Source organism: Antechinus flavipes, chromosome 2, assembly GCF_016432865.1.
Source record: "Antechinus flavipes isolate AdamAnt ecotype Samford, QLD, Australia chromosome 2, AdamAnt_v2, whole genome shotgun sequence".
In the NCBI taxonomy this organism is placed as follows: Eukaryota; Metazoa; Chordata; class Mammalia; order Dasyuromorphia; family Dasyuridae; genus Antechinus; species Antechinus flavipes.
Genome location: NC_067399.1, coordinates 577,640,799 through 577,654,949, shown reverse-complemented (window position 1 = coordinate 577,654,949; position 14,151 = coordinate 577,640,799). Strand labels below are relative to the sequence as shown.

Genomic DNA, 14,151 nt, shown 5'->3' with positions numbered 1-14,151 from the left:
ATTATAAAGGAAAACTGCCCCAATGTCTTATATCCAGAGTAAAAATAGAAATTGAAAGAATACACCAAACCCCTCCTGAAAGGGATCTCAAAATGAAAACTCCCAGAAATATTATAGCCAAATTCCAGAGATCCTAGATGAAGGAAAAAAATATTGCAAGCAACCAGAAAGAAACAATTCAAATATTGTGAAGCTATAGTCAGGATCTCACATGATTTAGTATCTTCCATGTTAAAGGAGAGAGAGTTTATAATATGATATTCTGAAAGAAGTAGGAATAAAATGAAGAATCACCTACCCAGCTAAACTGAATATAATCATTCAGGGGAAAAACTGGTATTTAATGAAATAGAAGATTTCCAAACATTTCTGATGAAAAGACTAACATTCAAACTGAAGACTCAAGGATAATAAAGTAAACATGAAAGAGCAAGTATAAGGAACTAAATAAAATTAAACTGTTTATATTCCCATATGGAAGGATGATACATGTAACTCCTAAGAACTTTGTCATTACTCAAGCAATTAAAAGGCAGTATAAATCAATTATGTTGGGATGATTTTTTTAAAGTAGGAATAAGAGAGAAATGTACTAGAGGAAAGGGAAAAGAGACAGAATGGAGAAAATTTTCTCGCATTAAACTTTGTTTTTTTGTTTTTTTTTTTTTTTTTTTTTTTTTGTAGTGGCAAAGAATTGGAACTTGAGGGGAGATTCTTCCACTGAGGAATGGCTAAAGAAGTTGTGGCATATGATTATAATAGAGTACTATTTGCTATAAGAAATTTTGCAGGAGGGGGCAGCTAGACTGGCCCCAAAGTCAGGAGGTTCTGAGTCCAAATCCAACTTCAGACACTTAATATTTACTAATAGTCACTTAGCCCCATTTACCTCAAAAAAAAAAGAAAAAGAAAAAGAAAAGAAATAATGCAGGAGGTGGTTTTAGAAAAAAACATAAAACATATCAACTGATGCAAAGTGAAATGAATTGTGCACAGTAATTGCAGTGTTGTAGTACTGATCAATTATGAAAAACTTGACTACTCTGATCAATGATCCAAGACAATTCCAAAAGACTCATGATGAAAAATGCTACCAGAGAAAGATATGCTGAATTCTGAGTGCAAATTGTCATTTTCTTGCTCTATTTTTTCTTTGTCATGACTAATAGGAAAATATGCTTTGCATGATTTCCCATATATAATCTATATCATTTATTTTTTTGCCTTCTCAATAGAGGAAGAATAGGAGGGAGAAAGGGAGAGAGTCTAAAACTCAAAATTTTAAAAGAAAAGAATGTTAAAAAGAAATCATTTTTAAAAGATAAGCATCAAGAAAGGATTTTTAAAATCAATCAACAAATATTTTAAAATACTTTTATATGCTAGGTCCAGGGACCATAAGAACAAGAATATAACAATCCCTATTGTCACTGAGCTTACATTCTCATTTTCTGTACACAGCAGGCATTTGGCAAATAATTATTGAAATGCATTGAGTTGGTGCGTGGACTACCTTAGTGCTAACTTTTTTTAAATCTCCAGAAACACTCCAGAAACATGAATGATGTTTGTGAAGGAGGGCCCTGTGCCTGAGAGCGGCTCCTGGCTTAAAACACTTGGGAGCCTCCATTGATTACAAACTTCCTTTGTCCTCTGGGTCTGTCTCCATGTCTCAGTGTTGTGAATGTTTTTCTCCGTAGGCCGTTAATTTATCTTGGTCTCAAGATTTTTGCTCGCTTTGGAATCTGTGAATTCCTAAACTGCTCAGAAGCCACGCTACGGTCTTGGTTGCAAATCATCGAAGCCAACTACCATGCGTCCAACTCCTACCACAACTCTACCCACTCTGCGGATGTACTTCACGCCACCGCCTACTTCCTGGCTAAGGAAAGAGTCAAGGTAAGACCCCTTTGGGGCTAGGCGCCTTCATCTAGATGCGGAGGGAGAAGGGCCAGGTGCAGGACCCCACTGGCCCGGCCGAGGAAGCTGTTGGAGTGAAAAGGTGATCCCAGCCCTATCCCAAAGTGCTGTAAGGAAACCATGTCATCCCTTAGTGGATAGTCATTTATCCGTGTAAGTGGATAAAATGCTGGACCCTGAGTCAAGACCTGGTTCAAGATTAAATCCCTCTTTCTTGTTAGTTACTAGGTCTGTAACCTGAGCCTCAGGTGATTTCTCTCTATCGGTGATGAAGCAAGGTGGCCTCTTCAAATGGGTTCAAATGGGGCCTCTGGTAGTTACTGAGTGACAGTGAACAAGTCATTTCGCCTTTATTTGCCTGTTTCTTCAACTGTATAGTGGGGATGATAATACCACCCACCTAGCTGAGCTGTGGTGAAGATCAAAGAAGATGCTACGTATAAAAAGCACTTAGCTCGACTGGCAAATAGTAGGCACTAAATAAAGGTTTTTCCCCTTTCTCCTTCTCCTATTATATGCCTTCCACTGTGCTAGGTCATGGAGCTACAAATACAAAAGGGCAATTCTTGCCGCTAGAAAGCTTGCATTTTACTTAGGACTCAAAAAGACATTAGTAGGTGATAGACTGGTCAGTGTTCCCATACCTGGATTCCACACCTAGAAAATCATAGCTCTAAAATATATGGGTATATGAAACAAGAAGATTGGAATAGTGCCATCCAAATGCTCTTCCCAACTCTGACATTCTATGAAATAGTAAAACTGGTCATAGTGACTGTTACTGATTTTCTGATGGCTAAATGGTTTTTATTCTTTAACAAAACTGTGTATTTTATATTTTTCTGTCACTAACTTTTGTTTTCAGTTTACCTTCATTTTCAAATGCAGCTCTCCTTTCTTCCCTCTCCAGAGAGATATCCTTTGTAGATGATAATAAGAAAAAAGGGAGTGGGAAATGAAGCATTTCAGCAAAACTAATCAACACATCCCTGATTCTGACAGTTCACACCTGGTTAATTCAGAATCTATTTTTCTTCCCCTCCCCCCTTCTTGCTCCCTTGTGTTTTTAATTAAGAAGTAAGCTTAATTATTAAAAATTAGTTCTTTTATAACTTGCTTTCAACATTCAGAACCTGCAGCTGAGGAGGGATGCTAAAAGCATACAGAGGTAGGTAAGCAGGAGCCAGACAGCTTGGGTGGAGTGTCTCAGTTCACCCCCACTGGTTGCTACAAGTAATACTCTTTAGTTCTTGGTGCAATAATAGATTTTTCCCAAAACGTTCCTACCCATTTAAATAGCCATCCATATTCACTTTGAAGGCCCAGTCTGCTGAAGGGGAAAAGCCATTGCTTTTTAATCTTTATTCAGGAATCCAAAAGGAAAAAAAAAAAAGCTTCAGTGCCATTGCTTTCAGAATCAGACTTATTTTTCCTTCACCCCCAATCCCATGTGAATTTAAAAAAAATTATTTCTCTCTAAAGAAACTGATCTTGGCTATGAGAATTTTTTACTTCCTGGTCATACTCAAATGGCTTCACATTCAGATCATAAATTCACAAAATGTTAGTATGGGGAGGAAACTTTGAGATCATCTTTAAGCTGAAATATTTGAAAAAATATTTAAGCAACAATAAAAGTATCCTACTTTTTTGCATGATTTCTCCTCCATTACTCCACAAATGTTTTTATTTTCCTAAAAGCAGAGAGGAGGAATTCGGTGAACATGTGGATTTTGATATACTACAATCATCTCTACTTGGCATCATGGGATCAGTCCTTGAGATTCTTGCCCACATTTATTGAAAAACTTATCCAGTTCCACAGTAAACAGTAGTTAGGTTAATTGGAATTCCAATCTTATCACATTAACCTACTATGACTCAGAGAGCTTTCTGTGGAAAGCTGCTTTAAGTGGGACTTCAAGAAACAGAGAGAAAGAGAAAAAAATGGTTTTTGGGTGAATTCAGGAAGATGTTGACATTTCAGATTTCCTTTCCTTTCCCATTGTCTGCTTTGGAGTTTCCAGTATCTTCTATTTGAAGATACCTCTTTGGGAGTAGGGAGGGGGGGAAGCAGAGGAAGTTGGGTTGAAGAATTATTTGGGGAAAACATGTTTTTTAAATTTTCGTCTCAAAACAGGAACAGGAAAATACATAGATAAATATTGTGGTTTCACTCCATTTGCCTACTTAGTATAGAAATAAAGACCTTGCTTCATAAGGAATTTTCTAGCATTTCTATTTTTAGGATGGGAAAGAAATAGGAATAGAAAATGTTAAGATGTAAAATATTGCCTGCTGTGACCATTCCATTTGAGGCATGAATTATATACCCCCCAGCCCTGTCCTAAGCTAGACCTTGAACTGACTTGAAATAATCAAGTCCTATGTGCGTGGGCCAGCACACTCTGGGAACTTTCATTTTACTTTGAGTTCCTATTCTGAAAAAGACCAAGATAATAAATGTTCTGAGACACAGAAGAAATTTAACTTCCTACCCAAGGCTAATTTTCTTATCTTTGATACGAAGTATTTCTTAGTATTATATACTTAATACAAGTATTTCTTAGTATTTCTGATACTGTAAAATGATACTTTACTTTCTTTTTACATTGTGTCCATTGACCTGGTCTAAATTGAATTCCGTCTGATTCTTAAAGTAAAAGACCTTCATTGAGAAGCCACTCACTAGCAATTGAGCATTCCACTTGTTCAGTGGGCAGAGAGGAGGGATACATGGATCTTGAACTATGGCTTTTAATCAACAGTTTGTCATATTAGTAGAATAACTTGATATAGTGGACTTGGAGTCAGGAAAACCTGCGTTCAAATTCTACTTTGAAGGCTAACTTACATGTGTGACCAGGGGAAATTACCTCTCTGATTCTGTTTTCCATCTGTAAAATGGCCATAATAATTATAATACAAATCCCATAGAGGCGCAAATGAGATAATATATATAAAGCATTTTATATGTTTTAAGTGCTCTATTAATGCCAATTAACTCATTGCTATCAAATCCCAGAAAATGCCAAGTCCTAGACAAGAACAGATTTTTAAAAATGTTTGTCACCCTTAATGAAGAATTTTTCTGAGAAATTGAAATTTTCAAATTTTATATCTTCATCTTAGAATCATGTCCTCTTAGAACTGACCTGGACCTTAGAAATGATTTATTCCATCCCTCCCCCAACTGTTGCTTTCCAGTTGAGGAATCTCAACTCTCCAAACAGTATAAAACTAATAAGGTGTAGTCCCAGAACTAAACTAGAATCCCTAAGTCCATCATTCTTTTCACCCAATTTTAAATTCTTCAAAGTTTTGGATGGGTGTTTATTGTCCCAAGGAAACATAACACCTAAAAAGCCATTCAGAACTAAAGCCAACTGAAAATTATACCTTGGATCAGGCTATCAAGAAGAAGAGCAGAGGGGTTTGATTTTTCCAGTTAGGAAAGAAGCTTAGAGCAAATTGTGCTATCAGTGAGATCTGAGCACCTGTAAGTAGTAAAGATAGAAAGGATTACAATGGAGATAGAGATTTGCGGTTTTCTTTCCTCATTTTTGCCCCCATTTGAAACCTCAAACTTGTACAGCACATCCAAAGACTAATAATGTAACCTGTTTCATACCACTCTTCTGTTCTGTCCAAAACTGAAAACATTTTGGATTGAGCCCCAAGATTTTATAAGAGCGGCTGTTAGCCTAGACATTACTCTGTATGAAAAAAATGCTGGATTGGATGCTTTTCTCACAATGAAGGCTTGAAAGCTCAGGGAATCTTTTATAAATGGTAAGAAATGGTGGCTTTATCCCTGATTGCCTTCTATGAACTTATGGTCTCATGTTCTTATGAAAAATGAATTCTTCCACCAAGAACAAAGGGGGAAAATGATATTTCTTAGCTGGTTTATTGATCCATCAAAGGCTAATAGTGTTTAAAAAAAAACCTAAAGAACTTAATTTATAATAAATTCTTTACAACCTCAGAGAGAGCTGCCTCCATCAACTGAAGTTTCACTATGCCATTTAATTGTGAATGAAATGAATGAAAGATTTCTTAGTGTGTACCATCTGACTGCTCACTGATGGAATGTCAGCTGGAATCTAGAGTGCTGAAAGGGGGCATAGATGCAAAACTAATCATTCCACATTTTTCTTACTTCTTGTTAAGTTTGACTTGAAAGTTTAGATTTTGCTGTGTGGGAGTCAAATGGCAGATTCAGATTTATGATTATCACTTAGTCTGTTATTGCCCAATGTTATTGCAGACATGGTTTATAATTGGGACTTGGAAACTTGGATTTTATTGTGTAGTATTACACTTTCACAAGAAACCCCCAAATATATCATTCTAAGAACACTGGTAATAATCAATTACATTTCTGTTCTGTCAAGCAATTTGTCTAAATGATTTGTTTAGCTCCTTTACCAACTGATTGGCATCTGCCAAACTGGAGTACTAAAGTGTCCAGTCAGCTAGTACAGTTTTCTTCTGGTAGATACCCATCCCTAAATCTTCCCATGCAGCCTATAGCAAGATTTTTTTTTTTTGATTACTTAAAAATTACTGATTTGTTTTTCTATAAACTTCATTTTCTTTCTCCTTCCAACAAGCTTTCCATTATAATAAAGAATAAAACAAAAAAGTGGAAGGGGAATAAAATTTCATAGTAAATGCAATGTCACATGTGCATAATCTCCCACCTCTGTATTTTTCTTTTATTTTTCTGGATCTAGTCCTGGTCATTCTAATGATACAGCATTTAGTTTCAGTTTTCATTCTTTCCATTTATTTACACTTTTAATTATTGTTGTAGTTTTGTTGAGATTCAAAAAGAGATCCCAAGAAGTTGGAGTTGCAAACCAGTGTAAAGAGGTGTCTCAAAAAAAATCGCAGGCTTGAACCCATCTCCAAGTCAAGGCACAAAGTCTATTATAATTGTAACACCAATTGAAGCAGGCTAAGTTCCAAAAGAATTTAGCAAAGAACATGGAATAAGGAGACAAATTTATGCAGTTGTTCTTGTCACTAATTTTATGACCCAGAGGTAGAGCTGGGGAGTGGTCTATTCATTATTGTCTCAAGAATTTGGTTATCAGTGAACAGCAGATTATCTACCAGACATTCAGCTATATTTGTAAGACTATACTATAGTATTCCTCAGACTAGAAGACTTTAGAATCAATGACAGGCTGATTGTTAGAACAAAAATGGTCTAAGATCAGAGGACCTCATCACTGCTGTTTCCCCTAGTAGCTGTATACCATCAGTTTGTCTTTTTGATTCTCCTAACTTTGTATGCGTCTTACCATGCTTCTCACTATTTGTCATGATTATAATTTTTTATAGTCAATAATATTCCGTTACATCTCATTGCCACAATTCATTTAATCACTCTGCAGTTGATTGCTATATATATGCTTTGTTTCTAATACTTCCTTAACACTCACACTCTGTCTCTGTTCTCTCTCTTACACACACACACACACACACACACACACACACACACACACACACCCCCATTCATGTGACTATCTTGATCTCCTTGGAGCATATACCTCCCACTGGGACTTTAGTCAAAAGGCACAGATATTTTAGTCATGAAATAACCTGATTTTTTAATATTTTTTTTCCTCAGCAAACTTTAGACCCAATTGATGAAGTTGCTGCCCTCATTGCTGCCACTGTCCATGATGTGGATCACCCTGGAAGAACAAACTCATTTCTGTGCAATGCAGGGAGTGAGCTGGCAATTTTATATAATGATATTGCCGTGCTGGAGAGCCACCACGCAGCCCTAGCTTTCCAGCTTACTATTCGAGATGAAAAATGCAATATATTTAAAAATATGGAGAGGTAAAGCTAAAGTGTTGATGTATTTCATATCTTTTGGGTTTTTAAATGCTTATTGTTTTTAATCACTAGTGATATTGCCATTGTATTCATAGTCAACAACTTTTTCTACTCAATTGTGGAATATTTAGAAATTCCTTGAGGCTTCTCTATGCCTAATAGTGATGTTTATAAGCCTAGATTTCTAATGAGAATCAGAAAAAATAAGAGAAAGCTCACCTTGACTCCCTTGTAACCCTAAATTCTTTTACTGCATCAACTCTAGGTCTGCATTTTCAAGCATATAAATCCCTGAGGCATGTGAGACCTGCCAGAAGGGAAAATATGCTTCCCTGGCTGAATGCTTGGACATGGATCCTTTCTGTGTTCCATCTTGTGTGGAATAAACTTGATCTATTTGGATGCTTGAAAGACAAGTGAACATCCTTAGGAAAGAGGAATTAATCATGTTCAGGGGCAGCTAGGATAGAGAACCAGACCTGGAGTCAGGAGGATGTGAGTTCAAATGTGACCTTAGAGGGTTACTATATGTGTGACCTTGGGCAAATCACTTAACCTGATATTAGATTGATATATTCCCATAGAAACTTCTGGGATAGACAAAGAAAAAGCTACAAAACAAGGTTTCTTAAGCTGGGATCCATGAACCTAGTTATTGCTTTTTTAAAAAATATTTTCATAACTATATTTTAATATAACTTATTTCCTCTGCAATATGTGTGAGATATTTTATGCATTTAAAAACATTATTCTGAAAAAGATTCCATCCATAAGCTTCCTTGGACTGCCAACAGTGTCCATGATGCAAAAATGCTTAAGATCTCCTCCTATAGTGTCATTACTGAAAAGCGTCCTAAATGGAACCCAGAGTTGTGATTCTCAGCCACAAATTATGTATAAATTTCAAGAAAAAACATTTATAAAGATATCATCTTATATCATCAGAGTATGATGTGACTGACAGGATTATCCATTGGATGTCTTCTATAAAATGCTGTCTGTTTCTCATTTTTATGGGAAAAAAAAATTTAAATGGAGCTAGATAAAGAAGCAGTTTGCATGGGGAGTAAAGACAGCCTTGGGGTCTGGAAGACAATGGGTCTAAATTCTGACAGTATGATGATGGCAAGTCTTTGAACCTCTCATTGCTGTAGGCCAGAGGTGGGGAATCTTTTTTCTTCTGAGGGCCATTTGAATATTTATAACATCTTTCACTGGCCATACAAAATTATCACCTTACAGAACTCAAGCAGTGGGAGGCGGTTGTACCTAAGAGAAATTGATTTAGCAGCTCTTATATCGGGCATCTCTGCTCTAGGCAATTTCCTAAGCCTAAAAATTGCAGAAAAATTATCAATCTGCATTCATAGAGGAAGTATCTTCACTAGAAATTACTGCAATGGAATTACAGATATAAATGAAAAAAAATTTTTCTACCCTCAGAAACTAGGTGGGGAAGAAAGTGATCAGTCTCCTGAAGCTATGTAGAAGAGAGAGAGAGAGAGAATATGACCCACTATTTCGGAGAGCAAAAGATGGTGAAAGACTTGGACTTCGTGCCCAGTGAGGATCAGCTGAGGGAAACTAAGAGTATTTAGTTTTAGTTGGGAAGTTTTAGTCGGGAAATGACATCTTCAAATATTTGAAAGTAACTCCAATAGAAAAGGAATTATTGGACTTGTTCAGTGTGGGTCTTAAAGACAACAGTGGGAACAGTGGAAGAATTAAACACGGCAAATGTATGCTCACTAAAAAGAAAAACTTCCTAATGACCTGGGCACCCTGTGAGAGGCTGCTTCTGTCAATGGTAGGCTTCGCTAGGATTGGAGGCCTTTCATCAAAGATTGAATGATGAAATGTTGGGTAGGAATTCTTGGTGAATTTCTAAACTAGATCAAAGCTTTTTAACTTTGGTTTACAACCCTATATATGGGGTCTCTAGTAACTGAATGTGGAGTTTGTGAAATTATTATCAATAGAAGTTTGATTTGTATATCCATTTTATATACCTATATACCCAGGGTTATGTAAAAATTTCTCAGATGAAAAGGGGTTGTAAATGGACAAAGTTTAACAAGTCCTGTCCTAGATGACTCCTGAGATTCTGCCATTCTTTTAATATTCTCTGCTACCAGGTGGTTCCTTTTGGAATTATAGCCAACTCCCTTAGGTATTTTAATGTGTCAAAGTACTTCCATCTTTGTTCTATTCTTGAAAACTGCTGACACCAGCCAGTTTCTTTCATACCTGCTGCAATTTTTAAAGAGGTATTTAATCTCTGCCCCGTATTTCCTTACTTTTCCTTATACAACAGTTTTACAGATGCCTTCTGTTTTTATATCACTGCCATTTTTGGACATATTCTCCACTCCTAGCTGCCACCATTATAACAAAAACAAAAAAAATTGAACACTTCCTCTTTAACAAAAGAAAAAAATATATAAGTAAAAAAACAGAGTGCTCTTACCTGACAATGTTATGAACCTGCCCCAGAAGGCTTTGACATATCTCCTGAGAAGAGAGCTCTATTTCATTATCTTTTCCTCTAAGAACAATGTTTGGCTTCTTTCATGTGACTTTTTCATTTACATTTTAGTAATCATTGAGCGTACTGTTCTTCCACTTCTACTGGTTTCATCCAGTATCAGTTCATGAAAGACAGAATGGTGTGATGGAAAGAGAGAAAGCCTCTGAGTCCAGAGGATCTGTTACTAATATGTACTGACTGTGTAATTCTGGGCAAGTCATTTTAAACTTTTAATACTCCAGGAAACTCTCTAGGATTCTAAAGTGCAAAGTATCACAAAAATAGTTGATATCATATTGCTTGCTTTCTCAATGGGCTGGAGAAGCAATGGAGGGAAGCAGAGAATTTGAAACAAAAAAATTTAAATGAATGTTAAAAATAAATAAAAAATAATTTTTAAAAGCCAAAGCATATGCTCATTGAGAATTCCCTATGCAATAAAATCATATATCCAACAACCCTCCACAAAAATCAATTCATATAAATCTTTTTATGTCTTATTGTATCCCTTATTTTTGCTATTTCTTACACCACAATAATATTCTTTAGGGCAGCTGGGTGACACAGTGTATAGAATGCCAGGCCTAGAATCAAGAAGACCCCTCTTTGTGTCCTCAGACATTTAACCTATGTGTCTCAGTTTCCTCATCTGTAAAATATAAAATCTGTAAAATGCAGAAAGTACTGGCAAAGCACTCTAGTATCTTTGGCAAGAAAACAACAAATGGAATCACAAAGAATAAAATACAACTGAAAAACAATTGCATGACAACAATATTCCATCCATCTATCCAATACATCCATATGCCTTAATTCCCCAATCAATAAACCCCTACTTTGGATTGTGTGTGGGGGAGGGGTTTTGGGTTTTTTTTTTTTTAGCTCTTTTTACTACCGCAAGAAGAACCACTATGATTATATATTCTGAATCTTTGCTTCAATTTTTCATCTCCTTGGGGCATATACTCAGTAATAGGATTACAAGGTCAAGAAGAGTCTGAACTGTATAGTCCCTTTTCCTGTATAATCTCAAAATTGTTATTCAGTGTGGTTATCTATCCCTTTCTACTTCTCATCCCCGATATTTAAATTGTTGGCAGAGTGGGCACACACAACACAGATCATGTTCTTTCTTTCAGAGGCATTTGCCCTCTCCCTGTCAATGATAAGTAGTGGAATTTCATTTGTCATTTTAAACAGGAATGAATATCGGACACTTCGTCAAGCCATCATTGACATGGTCTTAGCAACAGAAATGACCAAGCACTTTGAGCATGTCAACAAATTTGTCAACAGCATCAACAAGCCTTTAGCAACACTAGAAGAAAATGGGGTAAGTGAAGCCTGCCCCGTAATAGAACAAGATCAGATCAGCCCGTATTCTGACATCATTATGCTTACCAATGTCACTGTGATACCTAGCTAGGAAGATTTGAAAAAAGAGAATTTAATTCAACAAACATTTACTAAGCTTCTACTACATGCAAAGTACCTGTTAGGCATGGGGACCTACCAGGACAGAAAACAGCACCCCTACAACTGTCAGGGAGTTTAAGTACTACTAAGAGGAAGAGACACTTACACAAGTAGGATACGGTGTAGGATGTGACAAGCAACGGAAAGATCAAGGTATAATATCTTAGGAAATTTTACTGATGAAAACAATACTTTTAGAAGAGGAGATTGTAGGTTCAAGAAAGGAACCTGAAGGCATTTTTCTCAGAAACTTCTATTTCTGAGGAAGCTCTTTTGTAAACTTTAAAGGACTATCATAATGTAAGAAAGGGACTCTATCTAAACGAATTTATATCCTTCAAGTTATAGGAGAGAAAGAAGTTCCTTGTAGTTTATTCCAGTACTCTAAAATTTAAAATACCAAATATAGGAGAACACCCTTTAGAACTGATCTAAATCCTAAATATATTAATTAGCAATGGATATAGGATCTTCTCCTACAGAATGACATTAATTGTGTTTTCCCAAGTTGCAATGTCATCAATAATTTACTCAATGAAGAAGAAAATGTGAATATGCCATAGGGGTATGGCTCATCTTTTGCTAGTTTTTTGATAAGAATGCCACATAGGGTCAAATAAGAATCCTGACTGGTATCTTACTCATTTCTTACATATTCTTTATCTAGATTGTCTGTCACTAAAACAATTTCTTACCAAAGTTAGGCTTTTAAAAGTTTACCATTGAGAATATCTCAGAGGTCATTTTTGAGCTCCCATGGCTCTTTATTGTCTCTAAAATCAAAACCAAACTCCTCGGTTAGGTATTTAAAGATCTTCACAATCTGATTCCAACTTTCCTTTCTAGCTTTCTTATATGTTACTCCTATACATGCTTTTTACAGTTCAATAAATGGCTTACTTGCTTTTCTTCCCACATTATATTTCATTTTCCAACTTTGTACAGGGGTTACTGATAGCAACAGTAAACTCCTTCTCACCTTCATCTCTGAAAAGCTCAGCTCAAGTATCACCCATATGAATCCTTCTCCTTTCTTGGCTCCCTCCATTCGTGAACTATTGCCTTCCCCAATACCAAATATTTGCTCTGTGTGTGTGTGTGTGTGTGTGTGTGTGTGTGTGTATAGTAGTGTGTGTGTATATGTATATATCACAGGTATCGGAGGCCAAACTTCTCATTCTTCCTAAATCAACATTCCTTCAATCCACATATGGATATGCAAACATATATGACCCATCTGACATATAAAGGTATTATGTTTTTCAAAGACAAGATTTTTAAAAAATCCTTGTTTTCAGGGAGTTAATTGCATTGTACTGGAGAATACAAAATACACAAATAGATAAATACAAATTGATTTGAGGAGGAAGAGAGCCCTCTCTAACACTTAAAGGTATTTAGGGAAGGACATCTCATAAGATATGTTACTGGAATTAAGCTTTCAAGCCAACTAAGCAGTTTGAGAGGTAAAGGTAAGAAAAGAATGCATTCCAGATATGGGGGCAGCTAGTTCAAAGATCCAGAGGAAAGAGATAAAAACTTTTCACTTAGAGAAAAATAAACAGGACAGTTTGGTTACAAGACTGAATGAAATAAGGGAGTAAAGTGAAATAAGCCTAGAAAGGGAAGCTAGAGCTAGTTTGCAAAAGGCGTTAAGCCCTAATCTGAGTTTATATTTTTTTCAAGAGGCAATGAAAAGCCATTAAGGATTTTTGAGCAGAGAAGTGACCATTTTTTGATAGCTACGTAGAAGATGGCTAGGTTAGGGAAGAATTAGGAGACTCTGGGAACCTGAACTAGAGTAGAGGTTATGTGACTAGAGACAGACACCCATTCCTTTCAAATCTTCCTATTTCTGTTAATGATAGCACTACTTTACCAGTCACACAGAATTGAAACTTTTAAGTCATTTGGGATTCCAAAATACTTTTTCATCTCTTCTTTGCAATCTGTCTCTGACATCAAGAAAGTGTCTTCCTTCAAACTATTTCCTAGATTCATTCTTTTCTCTCTATCCCATTTACTATCTACCTAATCAAGATTCTTATCATGCCATATCTGGACTACAATAACTCTCTAGTGATTGAGTTATCTAACTTTGCTCTCTTTCCTGTTCAGTCTGCCTGTACACTGACAATCATGTTAGTCCCTGATTGAGGAAGTGACCTAAAATGCATCCTTCAGACCAAATTAAAATGCGTTACCCTAACATTCATTCATGGCCTTCACTACCTATCTTAATTTATCTTTGGTCTACATTAATGTTCCCTCTAGCTGAATAAAGAAATTAATTAACCTACCAATCCTTTCTTCTCATTTTTAAAAAGTTTTGATGTCTTTTACTAACTTTAATAATAGATATAAATATGTTA

General features: G+C 36.0%; 1 protein-coding gene across 2 annotated transcripts in view; it reads left to right on the top strand.

Annotated features, from left to right (window-relative positions):
• PDE8A (phosphodiesterase 8A) overlaps positions 1–14,151 on the top strand; it is a 258,809-nt gene that overhangs the window by 225,478 nt on the left and 19,180 nt on the right. For both annotated transcript variants that reach the window (XM_051981190.1, XM_051981191.1), the window contains 3 exons: positions 1,701–1,899; positions 7,562–7,779; positions 11,504–11,636. In XM_051981190.1, the coding sequence (XP_051837150.1) occupies positions 1,701–1,899; positions 7,562–7,779; positions 11,504–11,636 (550 nt within the window). The remainder of the gene's footprint in view (positions 1–1,700; positions 1,900–7,561; positions 7,780–11,503; positions 11,637–14,151) is intronic.